The following is a 25572-nucleotide window of genomic DNA, read 5'->3' as shown; positions in this document are numbered from 1 at the left end:
TGTTGTTAGAAAATTTTGAATGATGCATTTAGTTTTTTAAATAAATGGTGATTAATTTTTTATTTCTGATTTGTGTCAAGCTCTATTTGCATGAAAATTGGAATTCAATTAAAACTGCACAAAACCAACATTTACAATTTTTAAAAATTAGTTGAATAAAACAACCCTAAATGTGCTGGATACACAAGAAAATGTATCAAAACATGTTTTACTTTAAAACTAATGGATTTGTTAAACAAAGGAAATATTTTAGTGAATTGAATTGATTGCTTCAGGTCACCATTTCCTTCATGATTTTAGAACCTAGTAGATCTTATCCTCTCACACCTAGTTTTTATTCTTAGATTCAAAGAGGAGAACAAGCTTTTCTGCTTTTTCATCTGCCAATTGGTTTCTCAACTTTGAATGAACTAGTTATGGGACTGAACTAGTTGAATAAACTGAAATGTATAAATTATTCTCTTTGCACCTGAAGAAGAGGCTACTGCTGTCTAAAGCTTGTTTAAGACTTCAGCAAACTCTGGTTCCAGGTGCTTAGTCAGTGACTTCCACAAGTTCAGTGGTTTGACTTTCTTTAAAACTTCAGCAGCAAATGTACTGCTTAATATTATTTTTGTATTTAATTTAAATGATTAGTAGATTATAGTAAATTTAGGCCTTAAGATAGGTTGTTACAATTTGAAATTTAATTTTAAAATAAGTTACTTTTTTTCTTTGTAAAAAAATAATTTAATTTAAATAAAAATACAGTTTGAACAGAAAGATATTTATCTTTCCTGGTTTTCTCTAATCCATGTGTAGCACCTAGGTACGGCAATGATAGGCATGTTAGAAGTACTGATAGATTAATAAATGATTTAGTGTTCCTTTTAATTATACTCAATCTTATCTCAAAACTTACAGGTTCTAAAAATGCTCCTCTTGCATGTTATGAAGAAATCAATAGTCAAACAGATAGGTTTGGACACTGTGGGAATGATCCGAAGAAAGGATTTCAGATCTGTAGTTGGATGTATGTTTTAAGGAAAAAACATATTTCTCTTCTGCTTTCCTCTACTGTATGGTGCAAATGCTTACTATCTGTTCATTAGTAAGGCTGCTTTAATTTCTTTATAAAATTTCCTTCTAGTCTCAGGTGTTCTGTATACATTAGCCTTGGCCGTTCTCAAAGAATGCGCAGTTGGTCAGCATCTAGACCGTGATCCTATAGCATGGAGAGCAAGGATTAGGCGAAGCTGTGCTTGGACCCAAGTAAGGTTATTGACTAGGTGTAATGCTCCACACTGGACAGAATAGACCTCTGTGCCTTGCACACCTGCTTCCTCTTCCACCAGAAGAGCACATGGTACACAAAGGTTGCGGTGTGGGTGTTATACCAATAAAATAAAAACCAGCGGGATCTTATTAAAGGGGAAAAGGCAAAATGCCACATTTATTGTGAATACAGAAAGAATCATAGGGTATGTCTACACTATGAAATTAGGTCAAATTTGTAGAAGTCGTTTTTTTAGAAATCAGTTTTATATATTCGAGTGCGTGTGTCCCCACAGAAAATGCTCTAAGTGCATTAAGTGCATTCACTCGGCGGAGCGCTTCCACAGTACCAGGCTAGAGTCGACTTCCGGAGTGTTTCACTGTGGGTAGCTATCCCACAGTTCCTGCAGTCTCCGCTGCCCATTGGAATTCTGGGTTGAGATCCCAATGGCTGATGGGGCTAAAACATTGCCGCGGGTGGTTCTGGGTACATATCGTCAGGCCCCTGTTCCCTCCCTCCCTCCGTGAAAGCAAGGGCAGACAATCGTTTCGCGCCTTTTTTCCTGAGTTACCTGTGCAGACAACATACCATGGCAAACATGTAACCGTCACCGTATGTCTCCTGGGTGCTGGCAGATGCGGTACTGCATTGCTACACAGTAGCAGCAACCCCTTGCCTTGTGGCAGCAGATGGTACAATATGACTGGTAGCCGTCATCATCATGTCCAAGGTGCTCCTGGCCATGTCGGCCGGGAGCGCCTGGGCAGACATAGGCGCAGGGACTAAATTTGGAGTGACTTGACCAGGTCATTCTCTTTAGTCCTGCAGTCAGTCCTATTGAACCATCTTATGGTGAGCAGGCAGGCGATACGGATTGCTAGCAGTCCTATTGCATCATCTTCTGCCGAGCAGCCATGAGATGTGGATGGCATGCAGTCCTTCTGCACCGTCTGCTGCCAGCCAAAGATGTAAAAGATAGATGGAGTGTATCAAAACAGGAAATAGACCAGATTTGTTTTGTACTCATTTGCTTCCTCCCCCTCCCCCGTCTAGGGGACTCATTCCTCTAGGTCACACTGCAGTCACTCACAGGGAAGGTGCAGCGAGGTAAATCTAGCCACGTACCAATCAGAGGCCAGACTAACCTCCTTGTTCCAATAAGAACAATAACTTAGGTGCACCATTTCTTATTGGAACCCTCCGTGAAGTCCTGCCTGAAATACTCCTTGATGTAAAGCCACTCCCTTTGTTGATTTTAGCTCCCTGAAGCCAACCCTGTAATCCGTGTCGTCAGTTGCCCCTCCCTCCGTCAGAGCAACGGCAGACAATCGTTCCGCGCCTTTTTTCTGAGCAGATGCCATACCAAGGCAAGGATGGAGGCCGCTCAGCTCACTTTGGCAATTAGGAGCACATTAAACACCACATGCATTATCCAGCAGTATATGCAGCACCAGAACCTGGCAGAGTGATACCAGGCGAGTAGGCGACGTCAGCGCGGTCGTGTGAGTGATCAGGACATGGACACAGATTTCTCTGAAAGCATGGGCCCTGCTAATGCATGCATCATGCTGCTAATGGGGCAGGTTCATGCTGAGGAACGCCGATTCTGGGCTCGGGAAACAAGCACAGACTGGTGGGACCGCATAGTGTTGCAGGTCTGGGACGATTCCCAGTGGCTGCGAAACTTTCGCATGCGTAAGGGCACTTTCATGGAACTTTGTGACTTGCTTTCCCCTGCCCTGAAGCGCATGAATACCAAGATGAGAGCAGCCCTCACAGTTGAGAAGAGAGTGGTGATAGCCCTGTGGAAGCTTACAACGCCATACAGAAACCGGTCAGTTGGGAATCAATTTGGAGTGGGCAAATCTCCTGTGGGGGCTGCTGTGATGCAAGTAGCCCACGCAATCAAAGATCTGCTGATATCAAGGGTAGTGACCCTGGGAAATGTGCAGGTCATAGTGGATGGCTTTGCTGCAATGGGATTCCCTAACTGTGGTGGGGCCATAGACGGAACCCATATCCCTATCTTGGCACCGGAGCACCAAGCTGGCAAGTACATAAACCGCAAGGGGTACTTTTCAATAGTGCTGCAAGCTCTGGTGGATCACAAGGGATGTTTCACCAACATCAACGTGGGATGGCGAGGAAAGGTACATGACGCTCGCATCTTCAGGAACTCTAGTCTGTTTCAAAAGCTGCAGGAAGGGACTTTATTCCCAGACCAGAAAATAACTGTTGGGGATGTTGAAATGCCTATAGTTATCCTTAGGGACCCAGCCTACCCCTTAATGCCATGGCTCATGAAGCCATACACAGGCAGCCTGGACAGTAGTAAGGAGCTGTTCAACTACAGGATGAGCAAGTGCAGAATGGTGGTAGAATGTGCATTTGGACGTTTAAAGGCACGCTGGCGCAGTTTACTGACTCGCTTAGACCTCAGCGAAACCAATATTCCCACTGTTATTACTGCTTGCTGTGTGCTCCACAATATCTTTGAGAGTAAGGGGGAGACGTTTATGACGGGGTGGGAGGTTGAGGCAAATCGTCTGGCTGCTGGTTACGTGCAGCCAGACACCAGGGTGGTTAGAAGAGCACAGGAGGGCACAGTATGCATCAGAGAAGCTTTGAAAACCAGTTTCATGACTGGCCAGGCTATGGTGTGAAAGTTCTGTTTGTTTCTCCTTGATGAAACCTCCCGCCCCTTGGTTCACTCTACTTCCCTGTAAGCTAACCACCCTCCCCTCCTCCCTTCGATCACCGCTTGCAGAGGCAATAAAGTAATTGTTGCTTCACATTCATGCATTCTTTATTCATTCATCACACAAATAGGGGGATGACTACCAAGGTAGCCCAGAAGGGGTGGTGGAGGAGGGAAGGAAAATGCCACACAGCACTTTAAGCACAGCACTTTAAAAGTTTACAACTTTGAAATTTATTGAATGCCGGCCTTCTTTTTTTGGGGCAGTCCTCTGTGGTGGAGTGGCTGGTTGGCCAGTGGCCCCCGCACCGCGTTCTTGGGCGTCTGGGTCTGGAGGCTATGGAACTTGGGGAGGAGGGCGGTTGGTTACACAGGGGCTGTAGTGGCAGTCTGTGCTCCAGCTGCCTTTGCTGCAGCTCAACCATACACTGGAGCATACTGGTTTGATCCTCCAGCAGCCCCAGCATTGAATCCTGCCTCCTCTCATCACGCTGATGCCACATTTGAGCTTCAGCCCTGTCTTCAGCCCACCACTTACTCTCTTCAGCCCGCCACCTCTCCTCCCGGTCATTTTGTGCTTTCCTGCACTCTGACATTATTTGCCTCCACGCATTCGTCTGTGCTCTGTCAGTCTGGGAGGATAGCATGAGCTCAGAGAACATTTCATCACGAGTGCGGTTTTTTTCCTTTCTAATCTTCACTAGCCTCTGGGAAGGAGAACATCCTGTGATCATTGAAACACATGCAGCTGGTGGAGGAAAAAAAAGGGACAGCGGTATTTAAAAAGACACATTTTATAAAACAATGGCTACACTGTTTCAGGGTAAACCTTGCTGTTAACATTACATACGTAGCACATGTGCTTTCGTTACAAGGTCGCATTTTGCCTCCCCCCACCGCGTGGCTACCTCCTCAACCCTCCCCCTCCCCATGGCTAACAGCGGGGAACATTTCTGTTCAGCCACAGGCAAACAGCCCAGCAGGAACGGGCTCCTCTGAGTGTCCTCTGAAGAAAAGCACCCTATTTCAACCAGGTGACCATGAATGATATTTCCCTTTCCTGAGGATAACACAGAGAGATAAAGAACGGATGTTGTTTGAACGCCAGCAAACATACACTGCAATGCTTTGTTGTACAATGATTCCCGAGTACGTGTTACTGGCCTGGAGTGGTAAAGTGTCCTACCATGAAGGACACAATAAGGCTGCCCTCCCTAGGAACCTTTTGCAAAGGCTTTGGGAGTACATACAGGAGAACCGCGAATGCCAGGGCAAATTAATCCTTTCGCATGCTTGCTTTTAAACCATGTATAGTATTTTAAAAGGTACACTCACCGTAGGTCCCTTCTCCGCCTGCCGGGTCCAGGAGGCAGCCTTGGATGGGTTGGGGGGGTACTGGCTCCAGGTCCAGGGTGAGAAACAGTTCCTGGCTGTCGGGAAAACCAGTTTCTCCGCTTGCTTGCTGTGAGCTATCTACAACCTCCTCCTCATCTTCTTCTTCATCCCCAAAACCTGCTTCCGTGTTGCCTCCATCTCCATTGAAGGAGTCAAACAACACAGCTGGAGTAGTGATGGCTGAACCCCCTAAAGTGGCATGCAGCTCATCATAGAAACGGCATATTTGGGGCTCTGACCCGGAGCGGCCGTTCGCCTCTCTGGTTTTCTGGTAGGCTTGCCTCAGCTCCTTAAGTTTCACGTGGCACTGCTTCGGATCCCTGTTATGGCCTCTGTCCTTCATGCCCTGGGAGATTTTGACAAAGGTTTTGGCATTTCGAAAACTGGAACGGAGTTCTGATAGCATGGATTCCTCTCCCCATACAGCGATCAGATCCCGTACCTCCCGATCAGTCCATGCTGGAGCTCTTTTGCAATTCTGGGACTCCATCATGGTCACCTCTGCTGATGAGCTCTGCATGGTCACCTGCAGCTTGCCACGCTGGCCAAACAGGAAATGAGATTCAAAAGTTTGCAGTTCTTTTCCTGTCTACCTGGCCAGTGCATCTGAGTTGAGAGTGCTGTCCAGAGCGGTCACAATGGAGCACTCTGGGATAGCTCCCGGAGGCCAATACCGTTGAATTGTGTCCACAGTAGCCCAAATTCGACCCGGCAAGGCCGATTTAAGCACTAATCCACTTGTCAGGGGTGGAGTACGGAAATCGATTTTAAGAGCCCTTTAAGTCGAAATAAAGGGCTTCATCGTGTGGATGGGTGCAGGTTTAGATCGATTTTACTCTGCAAAATTTGACCTAAAGTCCTAGTTTAGACCAGGGCATAGTAAGCAGTTAGTTATAGCTATAACATTCCATTCAATCTCATATTTATTCACTCATTCATACACACACACACGCACACACACACACGTTCTGCAAGGTTGTTATCATAGTTACCAGCCTTAGAGTTGCTTATGCCAAGCCACTGTCCAGGTGGCCTGGACATGAAGAGGGAGCAGGCCCTTGTCAGATGCACATCTGATGCTCCTAGAAGTTGGTTTGCAGAATCAGACCCCAAAGTTCTCACTTTCTAGAGTTCATTTTTATAGGAATTCCTTCCTATGCTAGTCTATGGGAATTGCTTCATCATGCTGTTGCTGAATCAATCAGCAGATGGCACATTTCTGACGGCTCCGTGCTGCCAGATGTTATCTTGTTCTTTGGTTCTCCCATTCTTGAGGCTGTGGGGTGGATTCCAGTCTGCCATCCAGGGTTATTTCCACTTGACACCTTCTTCAGACGATGGACACTGGATTCTTAGGCTGGCACCTCCCTGATCATTCAGTTATTATCCACACCAAGCATCCATCCACATACATCTTCTATCTCTATTTTAATCACAATTGTTAACAAAGCGAGATGAATACAACACAAGGGCGGGGAGCCTCTGGGTGCTGTTGTTACAGAGTATTGCTTTGAGTCTCTCTCTGTGTGAGTAGTTGTTATTACAAAGAATTGCTTTGAGAACCGACTCTGTCTTAGAATGTACTAACACAATTAGCAGCTTGCAAGTTTCACACAGAGAGGGAGAGAAACAGTACCAAAAACCAAGAGACCTCTTAATTAGTAATACCCTGGAATTTAAACTATGGGGAATCAAACTCATTTGTGATTTTAATACAGAACTTCTTTAATATGATCCAACATGGGCCGTGAATGAACATAACTGAAAAAAAACCATGACCTTAAGTGTAATCCTTGCATGTCCATGAAGCACATAACTACTGGGGCAGGGATGGTGTCCCTAGCCTCTGATTGCCAGAAGCTGGGAATGGGCGACAGGGGTTGGATCACTTGATGATTACCTGTTCCGTTCATTCCCTCTGGGGCACCTGGCATTGACCACTGTCGGAAGACAGGCTGCTGGGTTAGATGGACCTTTGGTCTGACCCAGTATGGCCATTCTGAGGTTCTTATGTGTTCCCCACTATGGCCTCATTCTCATTTGCAGGCAAGAGTAATCTGGTGGATGTGCATCAGTTTTCTCCTCATTTCAAAGATCAGTTTTCTGCCTTCCTTGCCCTGCTTATGGCCTTTATATCAATCTAATATGTGCAATACCTCACTCGTTTTCGGCAGTTTTGTTTTTCTAATGTATTGATCAATCAGATGTCACATGTATCATTTTATTTTCCTTTGCTATTGAATTTTATAGGGATGTCACATGTGGAAAGTTAGTTTGTACATATCCAAGTCGCATTCCATTCACTAAAGAAAAAGCTGCTATCATTTATGCTCAAGTGCGAGAGCATGTATGTGTATCTTTAGATTATATGAAGCCACCCACAGAGACTGACCCTCTACTGGTTAAAGAAGGCACAAAGTGTGGGCCTGGTAAAGTAAGGAAATATTTTATAAGCATCTAAAATGTTAGTATGTATGTGGACTTTATAAACTTGTTAAGTTTTAGAAATATTTATCCTTTGGCAACATAGCTCAAGGTTATTCATTACCAATGTTTTATTTACTTACTCTTTTAACACCAGAGGAAAATTTTCAGTCTGGAGTGGTTATGGATGATTATTGTAGACCTTTAGTGTTAGCCGCATGACTAATCCCTGTGCCTTGTTTTAATTCACTATAATGTATTTTAAACTGTGTTAGAGAATTACTTTATTACTACTTAATCATCATTATTATTTGTTTTACAGTAGTGCCTAGAGGTCCTATTCACATTGTGGTCAGTGCTATTCAAACATATATAAAAAAGACAGTCCCTTCCACAAATTGCTTACAATCTAAGTACTTGTCATTAGGGAGCTGCAAAATAGTGTTACCCTAGTTAAGGGTACAACCATGATCATGTTCTAAGCTTGATTTTGGATTCCTCCCTCCACCAACATAAAAAGTAAAATCTAGGTAGAAATGTGGTTTTAGAGTAGAAGATAATTGAAAAACAAATATTTACTAAAATAATAAGCAGTGGTACAACTGGAGGACAGAATTGTGGCCAACAGAGGCACTGAAAGAGGCCTGATTTATGAAGGAGTTCAAGTACAATGTGACTCAATAAAAATTTGCTATCTCTCTCAAAAAACCCCCGCACCGACTAAACCGGAGGATCGGAGAGTAGCAAATGCGGCTTTTAAAGGAGTCTAGGTGTGATCCAGGAAATTGACAGACCTGTAAACTTTACATCTGTACCTGGTAAATTGGCTGAAATTAGATGGAATAGTAAAATATCTGGAAGATCATGAGATGATAGACTCTAACACTGTTTCTGCAAAGGAAAATCATGTCTCACCAACCTGTTAGAATTCTTTGAATGTGTTAATAAAGTAGTGGATAAAGGAGAACTAGCTGACACAATTTATTTAAATTTGACAAAGTGCTTCCCAAGAGACTACTAAAGATAATAAGTAGCCACGGGGTTTGAGGCAAAGTGTTGTCAAAAATCACTCCCACTTATAACAGCTTATAACAGCAAAAGTCTGCTTTTTCAGGCATAGGTTATTCCAACCCTCCTGAGTGAAATATACTTTACTGGCAAAAGTAAACTGGCACAGTTTTGCCAGTACAGGGACTGCATCTACAGCTGGAGCTTTTGCTGGTGTAAGCATGTCTGTCACAAACCAAAGCCTATCACTCTTCTGAACAGAGCTACGTTGAAAAAATGTGTAGTGTACACCTGGCCTAAAAGACAGGAAGCAAAGAGCAGTTTTAATCCCCGCAAAAGATTAACAGTGGGATGCCTCATAGTTCTGTATTAGGTCCAATTTTGTTTAATATATTTATTAATGATATGGGTGAGCAATGAAGTAGCAAATTTGCATATGACACAAAGCGATTTGTGGTAGTCAGGACCAGAGAAGACTATGAGGAACTTCAGAAAGACATAACCAAGCTATGTAAGTGGGCAACACAATGGCAAATAAAGTTCAGTATTGGCAAATGCAAAGTAAAACATATTGGTGGGGAAAATATGTACTTCTGATACACTGTGCATGGTTCTGCATTAACTGTGTCAACTCAGGAAGGGACCTGGGCATCACTGGATAATTTATTGAAGACTTCTGCTTAATGTGCAACTGTGGTCAAAAAACTGAACAAGATGTTAGGATGCATAAAGAATAGGATGGAAAATAATATGGAAAATATTGTAATGCCATTATATGAACTGATGGTAAACCTTTATTTAGAATATTGTGTGAAGCATTGGTCACCCTATCTCATAAAGAATATTACAGAATTAGAGGGAATTCAGAGTAGGGTGATGAGTATTTAGCGGCAAGAAAAACTGTCATATGAAGAGAGATTGAAAAGATTAGGATTGTTTACTTCAGAAACTAAATTAATAAGAGGGGACATGATTAAAAAGGTAGAAATTGAACACAGCCCAGAACAAAGAGTGATGCTAATCCATGCCACTGAGGGGGAGGCTCAGAGTCAGAATTCATGAAGCTCCTGAACGCACATGGGAGCTTCCTGCTACTGTACCCCATTATGGGGTGCAGCATATTCTTCCACACTTTTGCCCTGTGCATAGTCTCTCTCCACAGATCACTGCAGAGGGGGTCTGAGGCCATGGCCCTCTTTCCCTTTTGGGGTGTACCCCAGGATTGCAAGGAGGAGGCAGTCCCTAGACTCTTTGACTCCCTTCCCCAACTCGGCATTGCAGGCAACTGCAGTTGTGTGTGGCCCATACTGGAGCTGTACAACAGAATAAAAAAGGCACCTTTTCTTCCTCCCACATCTCATGCACCCCCCTAAGGGCAAAGCACAAAGTGGCCCTTAGCAATGGACTCAGCAGTCTATGGAATATAAACTATACCAGAAGAGGGAGAGAACACCAGCAGTTACAGTAGTATTCAGTTTAAGAAAACCTATGTATTGACAAATCAAAATGCTTTTGCCTTGTTTTTCAAAGTAGAAACATACATGCCATTTGTAGATGTGGTTATTAACAGTATCTTTCCTGAGCATCCCTTCTTAATCTGCAACTCCTATAGGATACAGGCAGCAACAATGAAACTGGCTTCATTCTGCATTGCCAGTTACCTTTTGGCAAGCATTAGGGTATTTCCATACAGCTGTAATATTTATGGCCTTTCCATCCTAGGCTTCTTTTCAGAGCATGCAGCAGATATACTGAATGCTAAGATTGTCGGACTCATTTGAATTGGAATTTTATGCTGTGGTTTTGTTTGTTGTTTAGGTTTGTATAAACCGCACATGCCAGTTCTATGCAGTCCTGGGATATGATTGTAATCCACAAGTAAAATGCAACGGTCATGGAGTAAGTAACAATACTGTTACTATTCTGGTGTTACTGCTTCTATTAATATTGTTCAGGAAGTTCTTTCTTTATAAAACCCCGTTTTGTAGTATCTGTGGTTTGGCTGTAAAAGCCCTTCTGGGCTTATACTTGGGGTCCAGAATCACTATGCTACTGTCAGTTATTTATGGGAATAATTGAGTAAAATAATTTAAACTATTTTTCTTTCTCAGAACCAGTAACAAAATTAGAATGTGAGAAAGAGATTGTTATGCACAGTATAACTATGAAATGAATTGCTTGGGCAGATTAGTAAAAGGAAAAAAAATCAAATAAGGGCCAAGATCTGTATCTTTGAACAGGAGGGAGCTGCACATGACCAAATTAGTGTAGATTTATAAAAAAAATTAACATGGCTGCAAACAATGGGAGGAACCATGCTGGTGTAGTGGATTGAGGACAGCAGGGAAAACTAGGAAGTCCCTGAGTTCTAATTTCAGTTTTGCCATTACCTTGGTGTTGACCTTGGGCAAGTCAGTCCACCTCTCTGATGCAAGGAATAGTACAGTATAGCATACTTGCCTCACAGGGGTTTGTGCTCTATATTTATACAGCTTTTTGAGGAGCTTAGATGCTGTCTTATTTTCAGCTCATTGTCTGGTGTATTTTCTGAAGTGTCAGACTATTCAGTAATATTTGGGCCTGATCGTATCCCACTAAAGTAAATGCAAAATTCATATTGATATCAGAGCTGATCCTGCTCCCACTAGCAGGTCTAGCTAGAACAAGGAGGTTGACAAGAAAAGTGTAATCTCAGAGCAGTAGTCTTCAACCTGTGATTCGTGGACCCCTGGGAGTCCGCAGACTATGTCTAAGATTTCCAGAGGGCTCTGCGCCTCCATTTGAAATTTTCTAGGAGTCCACAAATGACAAAAGGTTGAAACCCACTGTCTTAGAAGGTACCCAATAGTACTAATCTCTGAGGAAAACTCACTAAATGAGTAATTTTGCTACGTTCCCCTGTTTTTTCAGGTATGCAACAATAAGAAACATTGTCATTGTAATCCTGGCTGGAATCCTCCAGATTGCAAAACGAAAGGCTCTCCAGTGGGGGGAAGTGTTGACAGTGGGCTTCGATTTTTGGACTTTGGTTAGTAATCCAAGTAAATCTGGTAAATCAAATGCCCTACATCTCACTGACCTGAATTCAGAGATCTTCTCTAATGGAAAAAGAGTGGGGATATGATACTCTGGGGATGGGCATCTTAGAGAAGCATACCATCATAATATCCACAAAATCACACCACCAATGATGGGGGTAGCTAAGAGAAAAACCTGTAAATTGAAATTCTATATTTTTGTGAAAAAAGAAAACATTTGTAATATAGGAAATGGGGAATTTGGTATATTTTTTGTGCTATGTGCTTACTAAATATTATTATATTACTACTGACGTTGCTGGGATTTTTTTTTAATTTATTGAATTTTTGAGGTTCACAGAGTGTCCAGATATGTTCTAGTTTTTTTAATAAATACAAATAAATAAATAAATACTACTAGACTTCATTTGCTTAATGACATAGCATCAGATTCTAGTCTCAGTTATTTCTGATTTACACAGACACAGTTGAGAGCAGAGTCTGACCTATACTTATTAATAGGTACTACCATAATACAAATAAATAATAAGAATAGTGTCTGTGTTGAGAAAATGCTGAAGTATTGTATTATCTTATAAACAGATATACAGCCTCTGTTGGCAGATAGATGGCACACTGGGCTAATACACCAGGCTCTGAATCATCTCTCTCAACACACTGCTAGTTTCTCCAATTCAAGTCATATTGTACAATGTTTTTGAGATCTGGAAAGATATCTATCATCTGAGGATCAGACTGCATGGAAAAGCTTTCATAATCCCTGCCTGCACTCTGTCCACTTTAGTTAGCACAATCATTTTCTCTCTTTTGTCATTGTTAAAATTGATCCCTAAATATTTAAACTACAAAATTATACAAATATTCACTTTGTTTTGAAGTTAATTTTAAAATATAATCCATGACTTTGATTTCAAAACTGTTAAGTCTAAAGAAAGTAAAAAAAAAAAACTTTAGGGAATACAATTGCATGGAATTAAAACTTGCAACCAAAACTGAAACAGAAGCTGGATAAAAAAATTCCAGTGTTGGTGGTGAGGAGGGTCTGTGATATCCAAGCTTTCCTGGGTAATCCCCCATTTTACAGATCTTCTTCCTTTTTCTTTTCTGGTTAAGCATTGTCAATGTGCTCAGCCCTGTACAAGGTACATGAATAAAGATAATCTCTGCACTAGAGAGCTTTCAGTCTAGAAGGAGAAATTGGTGCTGCTGTGAATCTAAAACTTTTACCGAAGATGGTTATTGAATTCGACCTAAACCGCAGTATTATTATAATGTCAGGTTTTTTTCTAAACCATATAGTCTCAAATGGGGAGTCAAAATTTCACAAGCTCAATGTTAAAGTTGACCTGCAAAGGTTAAAAAAAAAAGGGGGGGAGGCTTGTGTCCTTAATTCTGCTTTATGATGTATAAAGAAGGTCTGGAATTGAATGTTAGTGTATAGTGGGTCTTTGTTTGATTTGGATTTTTTCCTTTTAATTTATGCCAAAAATTCAGATCTTACCAGCCTTGTTTTTCCTAGAAGACACTATTGATGACCAAGTACATTTGATGTCACAGATGTCAAGGAAGTGAAATATGATTGACTGGTCAGAAGTGACTCTATTCAAACTATTTAAAACTTTACTTCAAACACCTAACAAACATTCACGAGAAAAGCTCTTTTGTTAGTTATTCAACATCCTCCTGAGCTCCCAAATCCACTGCTTTGGGTCCTACAAGTGAAACTTCCAGCAAAAACAAGGGAGAGGGACAGAAGACTTTATATTCCTGATATATCTAAGATAAAAAAAAGCAAGGGAAATATATTTCAGGCCTTTTGAAAGATGAGCTACTTTCTTGAGTTGGGAGCTATGTCAGATGCCCCTTTACGGAGAGCAGTATTACAATTTCCAGTCAGTTGATCCCACCCCATACCCTTTTAATTGGGTAGTAACTGCATGTTAATCTTCCAAGAGCAAGGATGTGCCTATGCAATTTCATGAACAAGAAAGGAAGGTTACTGGAGTTCCTCTGCTCATCCACACTCATGCACCCTACTTCACTGGAGTTTTCAATCAGGCTTACAACTGTATGACTGGAACTAAAGGACGAATGAGTCTGTCAACTTTCAGGAACCTCAGTTCTGAATGCTAGGTCCTGAGGGTGTAGGGTGACCAGATGTCCTGATAAAATTGGGACTGTCCCGATTTTTAGTTCTTTGTCCTGTGTCCCGACCGATGCGCGGTCAGGATGCCATTTGACCCGATATTGCGGCTTTGACCACTCCGGCCGCTTTTTTTTTTTTTTTTTTTTTTTTGCTTCCCCCATGTGTCCTAATATTTTGTCTGTTTCATCTGGTCACCCTATGAGGGTGGTTGTATGTGGTCCCAACAATTTTACTGCTCTAAATATTTATGCCACAGACTGTGGGTTTGCAGAGGCAATATACTCTAAGAACTTCATTCCAGTAAGTAACCCTCATTTATTATTAAGCCATGACTATAAAGAAGATTCAGGAAATGAGTAAACTTGAACACAAAGTTAGCACAATTTTCATTTTTTAACCAAATGGAAACAATATTTTATTCTAGAAAGGACTATATGCTTTTATAATCTCAGATAACTTTCTCTCTCTCTTTCTCCTTATAAACGACACAGAATGATGGGAGTTGAGCAGCTTGGACTTGTGAAATCTGTTATGTGTTTTCCTTTCTAGATATGGTTTTAGAAAGAGCTGCCCAAGACACTTTGAAGAATTGGCTGCTGCTAAGTTTCTGTATCTTTCTGCCTGTCCTTGTTGGTTCTATCATCATGATTGTAAAATGGAATGAATTGAATAGATTCTGCTCAAAGGAGGAGGAGGAGTCACAAGCTGATGAGTAAATAATTTTTTTTACATAATTAACTAATTCCAAGCCTTCATTTACAGATCTGGGATCTCTCTAGGCAGTGGTGGAGGTGATGAGTTCATGAGCAAGATCATGATGAATATGAGATGGTTGAATGTACAGTCAATGGTGTGCATTGGGAACTGTATGCTTTTACTTCTGAGACGGTTTCATAAGCATACACGTGAGCTAGGCAATAATGGACACGCTATGCTAAAATACACTGTTGCAGTAGAAAGGACAGTATCAGAAAAAACTGATTTCAGAAAGTCAGGCTTGTAGCTGTGTAAAAGGAGTTAAAGAAAATTGGTTTGAATTCAGTAATACTGGGGAAAATCACAATGGAAAAGGGAGAAATTAAATATTTAAGATACATACAATTGTGGCTCCATATGCCAGTGAAAACTAAAAAACTTGAAAGGCAACCAAAATCCACCAGTCTAAGTGGAAATGTGAAGAACAGTGTAGGAGACCAACTAAGGGCATTTAAATTGTATGAAGAAAGAGAGAAATGTGCAAATTAGTCTTAGAAAGATGGAGCCAAACTGTGTCTCTCAATCTACTGGCTTGGGCCCATGTGCCTGTGCCTCCCATGTAAATAGGCTTGGAAGGATGAGATTTCCATTGGTGTCAGTAAATGTCAGTTTCACCAAACACACACCAAACAACAACAAAAATTTCCATCAATGGTAATCGACATTTGCCCCTAGGCAAAGTAAGGAAAATGATTGAGAAGTTATTAGACTGTGATTTAAAGGTATTTAATTTGGCTGTTTTGACATGTGATGTTGACAATTTGTTTTAATGATCAGAAAGTTTGAAATTATTGAATCTTAGTGGCTGCTGTCATTAAATAATTATTGCCTGACCTCCACCATAAATTTCTACAACTGTGAAAATGTAAAGGAATTCAGATTGAAAAAAAATTCTTAAAACCCATAATATTGCACAACTGTGAACACTTAAATAGATAAAAGTAAACATTGATATTTTCCATCAGTTATAAAAAATAAAAATTTAATTCTGCCAAGGCTACATGTAAGTCATGGACAAAGGGGTTTGCACGACTGGAACCTGATGCAAGACAGGGGTCAAAATCAATATATGGCATTTTCATAATAAATATTTTTTTTTACAGAAATTGCACTTTAAAAGTCTTCCTGTCCTGCAGGAAAATAATGTATTTTATAGGAACTCTGTATTCGTCAGTAGAATTCATCTTTGATAGCAAGAAATTCTCTTCTGGATTGCTAGAATTTTAAAGAGACAGAATTGAATACACTCTGTAGTTTCGAGACTGTGAAGCATTTAATTTGTTTTAAATAATCTTCTCTCTCTCATTTTTTAACAATCTAAATCTAGATCAGAAGACTTGAGCCTGCCAGATAATCGAAGGTAAGTTTCAAATATGTAGCACACTCTCTCTCTCACTTACCATTTACACAAGTACTACACAAGTATTACACAAGTACTCCAAGACTGTAATCAGGGTTGGATCCTATTGTGTGAAGCACAGTTCAGGAAAGAGGATAAAACACAGATTCTCTGAGAAAGCTGGTCAGAAGTGGTGTCGTTTCAATACACACCAGTTTATTCTTCAAAATACGATCTACTCATTATGCAGTAGGTTTTTCTAAACGTCTGCTCTGGAATATCCATAATTATATTTGTATTGGTGAAAAATATAAACCTCATAATGCTATGGTTGCATATTTTTATAAATAATCAGTGGCATGCAGTGAATTTGATCAAGTCCATTTTGTTAAAACTATTTGTGCTCCTAATGCTAAACTAGACACATTAAGGAAATGCATAAACATAAACAAACAAACAAACAATCCCTTTTGAAGAGTCTAGCCAGGTTGTTCTATTTACTTGTTGTTGCTATATGCAGTGATATGTCTGTTCCCTTCCCCCACCCTCTGCTTTTCTGCCACAGTATGTAGGTAAAGAGCAACAGCTGGCAGAGACCTGAAGACTAAACTGGACCAGGCATAAACCGAAGCTAGGAAAAGAAGGCTGAGGTCCTGGTTCCTGGGGAAGAAAAAATGAGACTAGATTATAGCTGCAGTGACGTATTTTATAAGCTGTTTGCTTTTGGTGAATAAAATCTCGCTTGTCCATAAAGTGCAGTGTAGTTCGTGCCTTCAGGTGGCTCCGGGTGAGTTCTCCTTCCCACATGCACTGCACGGAGGGTGGATGTGTGACAGATTTGCCAACATAATGGGAGCGATGCACGTGTTAGCACTTGGCATCCCAACTTTTACACAGACACCCCTGATGCTGCCCCACGCCTCCCAACCCCCCCCCCCCGTCTCCACCTCCCATACTGCCCCCAACGCCCCTCCACAGTGTCCCCACCTCCCAACATGCTACCACACTGCCCCACAGTCCCCTCCCCACATGGCCCCCAACACCCCTCCATACTGCCCCACGCCTCCAACAACCCCACAGCCCCCTCCACGCTGCCCCACGCCTCCCAACCCTCCCCCCGTTCTCCACCTCCCATACTGCCCCCAATGCCCCTCCACAGTGTCCCCACCTCCCAACATGCTTCCACACTGCCCCACACCTCCCCACATGGCCCCCAACACCCCTCCATACTGCCCCACGCCTCCCAACAACCCCACAGCCCCCTCCACGCTGCCCCACGCCTCCCAACCCCCCCCGTTCTCCACCTCCCATACTGCCCCCAATGCCCCTCCACAGTGTCCCCACCTCCCAACATGCTTCCACACTGCCCCACACCTCCCCACATGGCCCCCAATACCCCTCCATACTGCCCCACGCCTCCCAACAACCCCACAGCCCCCTCCACGCTGCCCCACGCCTCCCAACCCCCCCCCATTCTCCACCTCCCATACTGCCCCCAATGCCCCTCCACAGTGTCCCCACCTCCCAACATGCTTCCACACTGCCCCACACCTCCCCACATGGCCCCCAACACCCCTCCATACTGCCCCACGCCTCCCAACAACCCCACAGCCCCCTCCACGCTGCCCCACGCCTCCCAACCCTCCCCCCGTTCTCCACCTCCCATACTGCCCCCAATGCCCCTCCACAGTGTCCCCACCTCCCAACATGCTTCCACACTGCCCCACACCTCCCCACATGGCCCCCAACACCCCTCCATACTGCCCCACGCCTCCCAACAACCCCACAGCCCCCTCCACGCTGCCCCACGCCTCCCAACCCCCCCCGTTCTCCACCTCCCATACTGCCCCCAATGCCCCTCCACAGTGTCCCCACCTCCCAACATGCTTCCACACTGCCCCACACCTCCCCACATGGCCCCCAATACCCCTCCATACTGCCCCACGCCTCCCAACAACCCCACAGCCCCCTCCACGCTGCCCCACGCCTCCCAACCCCCCCCCATTCTCCACCTCCCATACTGCCCCCAATGCCCCTCCACAGTGTCCCCACCTCCCAACATGCTTCCACACTGCCCCACACCTCCCCACATGGCCCCCAACACCCCTCCACACTGCCCCACGCCTCCCAACAACCCCACAGCCCCCTCCACGCTGCCCCACGCCTCCCAACCCCCCCCCATTCTCCACCTCCCATACTGCCCCCAATGCCCCTCCACAGTGTCCCCACCTCCCAACATGCTTCCACACTGCCCCACACCTCCCCACATGGCCCCCAACACCCCTCCATACTGCCCCACGCCTCCCAACAACCCCACAGCCCCCTCCACGCTGCCCCACGCCTCCCAACCCCCCCCCGTTCTCCACCTCCCATACTGCCCCCAATGCCCCTCCATACTGCCCCACGCCTCCCCACAGCCCCCTCCCCACATGGCCCCCAACACCCCTCCACACTGCCCCCACCTCCCACACGGCCCCGACTGTCCTCCCCTTCCGCCGTGTGTGTGTGGGGCGGGGGGTGGGGGGGTCTCGGTCTCCGTCACGCGCTGCCCGCGGGCTCGAGGCCCCAGGGGTCGTTTCGCCGCCCGACCGTTCCCGGCTCCAACCGGCGCCGCCGGCCCCGCGCCATGGGACCCGTCCTGGCGCTGCTGCTGGCCCGGCTCCTCCCGGCGCTGGGTGAGACCCCCCCCGTCACTGCCCCCCGCCCTCCGGGACCCCCCCCCCGTCACTGCCCCTCCGGGACCCGCCCCCCGCCCGCCGGGACCCCCCCGTCACTGCCCCCCGCCCTCCGGGACCCCCCCCCGTCACTGCCCCTCCGGGACCCGCCCCCCGCCCGCCGGGACCCCCCCGTCACTGCCCCTCCGGGAGACACCCCCCGTCACTGCCCCCCGCCCGCCGGGACCCCCCCGTCACTGCCCGCCAGGGAGAGACCCCCCATGTCACTGCCCCCCACCCCTCCAGGAGGCATGGCTCATGTCACTGCCTCCCTGGGAGAGACACCCCCACCCCTTGTCACATCCCCGGGAGAGACCCCCATGTCACTGCCTCCCCACCAGGGAGAGATCCCTTGTCACTGCCCCTGCCTCTCTGGGAGACATGGCTCATGCCACTGCCCCCCAGGGAGAGACCCCCCATTTAACTCCCCCTCCCGCCAGGGAGACACCCCTTGTATTACTGCCCCCGTCAGGTGAGACCCCCCCCTTGTCACATCCCTCCCAGGAGAGACCCACCCATGTCACTGTCCCCCTGCCAGGGAAACACCCCCCGTTGTCACATCCCCCAGGAGAGACCCCCCCTTGTCACATCCCCCCAGGAGAGACCCCCCTCATGTCACTGCCCCCTTGCCAGGAAGACACCCCTTATATTACTGCCCCTGCCAGGTGAGACCCTCCCCTTGTCACCGCCCCCATCAATGACCCCCTGGGAGAGACCTCCCCCCCACTCAAGGAGAAAGACTCCCCCATGCCAATTCTCCTGCATTGCAGAGACCTATCCTGTATCACTGCCCCCTCCTTCCCGGGAGAGAGATCCCCATTTCACTGCATGGTCTTCTGGCAACTGCCCCTGCTTCAGGGATAAACGCTCCCGCCCCCCCCCCCGTGTCATTCGATATGGGTGGGTGCTGCGAGAGCTCTCCTGATGTCACTGGCTTCCTGGAGACAGACATCTCCATGCCGCTTCACCCACAGAAACATCCAGTCTGTCCCCGTGTCACTGCTCCCTCAAGAGCCACCCTCTGCATTGAGAAGCCCTCTGCTGTCCCTCCTACAGCTCCCCTATCCCTGACCCTCCAGCTAAGAGAAGAAGGGAGGGGCTTGGTGGAGAGCCAGGCCTCTGAGGTAAATTACCCGTACTCAGGGAGTCCTGTGGGTCCCAGGCCCTGGCAGATTTTGTTCTCTCACCCAGGGTTCATCATTATGTGTTCCAGGAAAGATATTTTGTGTTGCATATCTCCAAGCAGTGTAGAGCAACAGGCCTTAAGGGAGGTGACACTGTAGAACTGGGGACAGTGAGACAGGGCATGATGAGCCGAGGGCCTGCAGAAAAGGGGAGAGCTAGAAATCAGGGCATTAATAAAACAATTTCACATTGGACACAAATTCAAGGAAGGGAGCAAGGCATTTAGCTAGGTGAAGGGAAAAGTTTTAAACCTGCATTTGAAGAAGAAACTTGACTGGCTCAGAGGGAGAAAGTGCCTGGTAAACAGGCAGCAAAAACAAAAGAGCTTAAAAGCGCTTCCTCCAGTTTGCTGAATGAAGCGGAAAGAGAGGAAGCCAAGATTAGGGGAGTAGTGTGCGTTTATATGGGGAATAAGGTGGGTGTGGACACAGAGTAGATTGAAGAGAGAGTCAGTCAAGCATGCCAAAGCCAATATGGCAGTTTTATAATGCATTCAGAAATGGAGAGGAAGCCATGGTTGGTGATTGAAACGGGAGGATAGATAGGAAGGAACAGTTTAGGCAGATAGTGAAGGGTGATGTATGACAGGGGGAATATTAATAAATACAGTTAGTGAAGATTTTTTCTTCTCTAGGTTCTCAACGAACATTTATGCAAATCATGGTTCCATGGTCAATGACATCAAATCAAAATGGAAATCGGGTACTAGTGCTTATAATTAAGAAATTTAATTATTAAAAAACTATGGACTGGAATATAATAATTTTGCTTAGCTGAAGGTACAACTAGAAATCCTTCCATGCACAAATTCTTGTGGCTTTTATAATTTCTGTGTACCATCATGAAATATTGTACAGTCAACCATCTTGATATACTAAGCTAGATATGGCCAAGTGCTTGAGCATTTAAACCTTTAGATTTAAAGGGGAGCTGCAAATCTCTTGAACAACATTTTTTTTAAAGTTTCAGATTCCAAAATCTTACAGGTATCGGCTTGAAATGTACTGGCAGTCTTAGTCTTGTCAAATGCAAAGTAATGCTCAATGAACGAATAATTTAAACTATTTGCATGTATTGAAGTGTTTTAAATTAATGTAATGTCTCAGGAGAAAGATCCCCGTGGTTCATTGTGAATATCTCATTGAAATCATTTGCTCAGAGCGCAGCTCCAGTCAAAAAAACAAATAAAGTGTATATAAATAATGGGATAGAAATAATGCTGAAACTATTAGCCAGTTACACAAACTGATATCACACTCTCTCCTGGAATATTGTGTTCAGTTCTAGACACCTTGTCTCTGAAAAATGTTACAGAAATAGAAGAGGTCCAGAGTTGGGCAACAAAACAATTCGATACATGGGAAAATTTCTGTATGAGGAGAGATTAGGAGAGTTCAGTTGAGAAGGAAGATGAACAAGAGGGGACGTGATGATGATATGTATAAAATAAGAGTAAGCACAATGAAATATTCAGTGGAAATGAAAGGCAACGTATGTGTGACTGCTAAAAGGAAACAAAAGTCTTGTTGGATAACATAATTTTTATAAGGGATATAAACCCTCCTTATTCAGGGTATAATCCAAACACTAATGAAAGGGGGCTAGAAATAAACTTAATTTATGAGCAGGTTATTCCATAATGGTCCACTATACTTCTTGTACCTGCCTTTGACATATCTGGTACAGGCTATTACTGGAGATAGGATAATAGACTAGACTACAACTGGTCTGAACCGTTATGGCAATTCTTATGTAAATAATTTGCACATAATGTACTTGTCTTTTAAAATCTAATAATTTTTATTGATGGGTGTATTTAATTATTTTTAAATGGTTTTACAGTCACTTTTGTGATAACTGTACATCATGATATTATGAACCCTGGTGGGTTTGTGCTCACTTGCACAATCAGTATAATTATTTGGCTTCCATGAAAATAACTTTCCATGCTGTATCACTTTGTATGGAAATTATATTGCCACATACAATATTCCTGTAAATTATATAGTGTACACTGATATATGACTTTGTCCCCTGTGGTAATTGGAGCAGGATTTCACACAGTTTATTGATTGTAACTACATTTTCTCCTCCTCCTTAGCTGTGGTTGCTTATAGCCAAGGAGCTTTTAAAAGGAACATATGATTCAGTTTAAGAAATCAAAGATTGAGTCACTCTGCACTGCATAGAGCTTTGGAAGAGCACAACACAATACATTTTGGTAGATGTCAAGAGGGGCTAACCCTAGTCTGGCGTGTTTTAATCTCAATTTGTGTTTTAATCTCTATTTCTCTTGAGAAACACTTGCAGTGTAACAGCCGTGTTAGTCTGTATTCGCAAAAAGAAAAGGAGTACTTGTGGCACCTTAGAGACTAACCAATTTATTTGAGCATGAGCTTTCGTGAGCTACAGCTCACTTCATCTTCATCAAGCACTTTAAATTTATGTTCATGTTTAGTAAATGCAGAATTATTGAGCCAGTTAAAATACTGTGTTAGTAAATCCCTTTTTCTCTGTCATTCTGGATGCATTAGAATCAGGTGTCCTATGTTATTACAATAGAAGAGAGGTCATATACCCTTCTCCTGAAGCAACAGTAAGTTATTGACTTTCTTCCTCACCCTTTGGCTGGGTACTGTGTGATCTGTTACTATAAATGTTTCTAATAAATCCTGTCAGGTATTGGATGACTTGTTTTTAACTTCCCTTTGTGTTCCAGTCTTTAGTTATTATTCTTTGTCTGTAAGAGCCCAAACTTATACTTCTCCATCTTGTTGCTTTAGCCTGTTATTCTTATTAGTATGCACTGACAATTGATGAATCTAAGATTCTTCAGTAGGAAATACTCTCACAGATCCTTGAGTTTCAAGACTTAAGGAGAAGATTGAGAAGCTGACTGGCAAACAAGAAAAGAACTTGGAATCCTCAAAAGGGTTTGTAGCTGTGTACCTTGAAGGCTGAACATTACTGTCACCCCATGTAACTCAACAATTTTCCAATCGGAAAGAAAACATAAAACATTAAATTATCACTCAAGAAACTGAACTAAAGGGTGGAAAAAATCATTGCAGCATGCTGAAATAAGTGTGAGTGCTCTTTAATTTTTCGGGAATGTATAATACTTATTTTGGAATTCAAACTTTTTTCTTTTCTTTTTTTTTAATAGAGTTTTTTTACCCAATAATTTCAGGGTGTATACTTACAGGCAAGAGGGGTCTGTTCATTCTGATTTCCCACGTATTAAGGTAAGATTTATTTACTGTGTCTTGCAGGTTTTGCTTTTTCAAAATAGACTCGCTGTTAGAAATACTCTCTGGGGATTTTACTTGTATTTTTAAGTATTAAAATGACTCTCCTGTTGGAAAGTACCTTAGACTTTTCTTATTTATTGCTAATCCTGGTATGAGCTTCTTCAACGAAAGGTGCAAATATCCATTAGAATTACTAAGATTATTATTTTCAAATTTAGAACTGTATTAAATGGGCAGCCTTATCAAGAAAGTATCTGTGGTAAAGGCACTATAACAGAGTTTTAGAGTGGGATTTTCTAAAGATGTTGGCATTGGCCTAACTTTGTTCCCATTAAAGTTAGTTGGAGTGGAGTTATGCCAATGCTGTGAACATTTTTGAAACTCAAAAAATCAATAGCATAATTGTGAAGATCTCAATTGTATGTAATATTAAAAGAAAAACATAGATGTAAAAGAAATATGGGTTTCTTACAATCCTGAGCATTTCACTATAGATAACATTGGCTTATTATCCATAAACTGTTCTCCCCAGATCCCCAAAGTAGGATTTAATCTGCAGTTAATGGCAATGGCAGATGCTAGTTTCAGAAGAGCGATGCACCCTAACGTTTTCTCTTTAATGTTATCGACAGGCTAGCAGTACCGTCTCAAAGTACTTGCTCATAGTACTGGAATATTGGAGAGGAAGGGTGGTCCAATGATGAGGGCTCTAGTCTAGGACTTGGCAGACCTAGTTTCAAGTCTCTCCTCAGCACAGGCTTCATGTGTGGCTTTGGGCAGGTTACTTAGTCTCTCTGTGCCTCAATTCTCCATCTGTAAAATGAGGATAATAGAACTTCCTTACCTCACATGAGTGTAGGGTGATCAGATAGCTAGTGTGAAAAATCAGGATGGGGTGGGGGATAATAGGCACCTATATAAGGGAAAGCCCCGAATATCGGGACTGTCCCTATAAAGTCGGTACATCCGGTCACCCTACATGAGTGCCACGAAGATAAATACATTGAGGTGCTCAGATACTATGGTGATGGAGGCCATATAAGTACCTAAGATAAATAGAGAATAGTTCCCGAAGAGTGCAGTCCAGTAGAGCAGTGGTCCCCAACCTTTCTTGGGGCACCACGTTGGAGACCCCTGCAGTAGAGGGAACAGTACTGGGTTTACAGTGGCACCCTGGCATCAGGCTCACATTCAGAAGGGGCCCTGGTGCCTGGACTGTGGCCTTGCCCCTGACTCTGTTTGTGCTCCGCCCCTAGGCTCCGCTCCCACTCAGCCTCTTCCCCTGCAAGACCCCTCCCACCGCTTATTCTTCTCTGCCCCACCCCTAACCACTGCTTGTTCCTCTCTGCCCCCCCTCTTTTCTGCTCCCTCCCCTCTCTGTTTGAGGGGTGGGCGGGGCCTTGAGGGAAGATGCAGAGCAGGGGCACGGCCTCGGAGCAGAGAATGGGCTGAGTGCGGTGTGGGGTCCACAAAAGTTAATTTAGCCCTGAGAGGTGTACAAAGACAGAAAAGTTGATCATTCAGAGTTTTCCAATTCACTCGTATCTACTCACATTTATAGACTGTGGTCCCCTTGTCCCCATATACTTTGAATCTTTTCATTGGGAGCATGTCCTTTAAAATTAGGGTGACAGCACAGCCTAAATAATTATCAATGTGCACTTCCTCAACATGTCAATACTGAAATGATTTCCAGCTCTTGGCTGGTGAACTCCCCTTACTGATGAGTAAGCCATTAATTTTTCTTTAATTATTTTTTCTAGCGTGATTGTTTCTACAAAGGATATATTGCAGGTTTTCCAAATTCAGTTGTGACACTCAGCACCTGTTCTGGACTTAGGTAATAACACCACTTTTATTTAAATACAGAAATTAAATAATTCAGAAGGTGTTTTTGCATTTACAGTATCTGTTGCCTTTCAGACTGACTGTGGTTTCATTCAAACTATGTTAGAGCTTCACATAATTTTGGCTTTTTCAGAGGGATACTGCAGTTAAAGAATGTCAGCTATGGAATTGAACCTTTGGACTCTACACCTGGATTTCAACATCTCGTTTATCAAATATGGAATGAAAACATTGAGAGTCTGCTTTTTGTAGAAAATGATTCTGTTATATGGAGTGAAGGGATGACACGGAAGCTGGATACAGGAATAAAAGTAGGTGCTCTCTGGTTTGTTTACTTTGCTGAGAAAATGTTTCATAGGTTAGTATCTGATCTACTTTACAATCTCTACCCTCAGTATTTTTAGCCAAATTCTTTTCTCAGTTACACTTGTACATCCTCAATAAAGTGTGTGGGGTTGCGAGGATGTTACCGAGGGCAGAATTTGTCAGTTTGTGTTTTGTCTGAAAGACAAGGC

At 43.8% G+C, this 25572-nt stretch overlaps 2 protein-coding genes across 2 annotated transcripts in view; both read left to right on the top strand.

Moving 5' to 3' along the window:
• The window catches only part of LOC140903442 (disintegrin and metalloproteinase domain-containing protein 32-like), a 36587-nt gene extending 19843 nt beyond the window's left edge, over nt 1-16744 (top strand). The window contains exons 13-19 of the mRNA XM_073324741.1: nt 904-1012; nt 7599-7782; nt 10599-10679; nt 11691-11808; nt 14514-14676; nt 16048-16080; nt 16625-16744. Of these exons, the coding sequence (XP_073180842.1) occupies nt 904-1012; nt 7599-7782; nt 10599-10679; nt 11691-11808; nt 14514-14676; nt 16048-16080; nt 16625-16631 (695 nt within the window). The 3' untranslated portion in view covers nt 16632-16744. The remainder of the gene's footprint in view (nt 1-903; nt 1013-7598; nt 7783-10598; nt 10680-11690; nt 11809-14513; nt 14677-16047; nt 16081-16624) is intronic.
• A 1907-nt stretch (nt 16745-18651) lies between these two features.
• The window catches only part of LOC140903508 (disintegrin and metalloproteinase domain-containing protein 18-like), a 41656-nt gene continuing 34735 nt past the window's right edge, over nt 18652-25572 (top strand). The window contains exons 1-6 of the mRNA XM_073324869.1: nt 18652-18734; nt 20593-20660; nt 22493-22554; nt 23125-23203; nt 24973-25049; nt 25191-25368. Coding sequence (XP_073180970.1) covers nt 18686-18734; nt 20593-20660; nt 22493-22554; nt 23125-23203; nt 24973-25049; nt 25191-25368 — 513 coding nt within the window. The 5' untranslated portion in view covers nt 18652-18685. The remainder of the gene's footprint in view (nt 18735-20592; nt 20661-22492; nt 22555-23124; nt 23204-24972; nt 25050-25190; nt 25369-25572) is intronic.

This window comes from Lepidochelys kempii, chromosome 26, assembly GCF_965140265.1.
Source record: "Lepidochelys kempii isolate rLepKem1 chromosome 26, rLepKem1.hap2, whole genome shotgun sequence".
Classification (NCBI taxonomy): Eukaryota; Metazoa; Chordata; order Testudines; family Cheloniidae; genus Lepidochelys; species Lepidochelys kempii.
The sequence above is the reverse complement of the archived record's forward strand: the minus strand, read 5'-3'. Positions and strand labels throughout refer to the sequence as shown.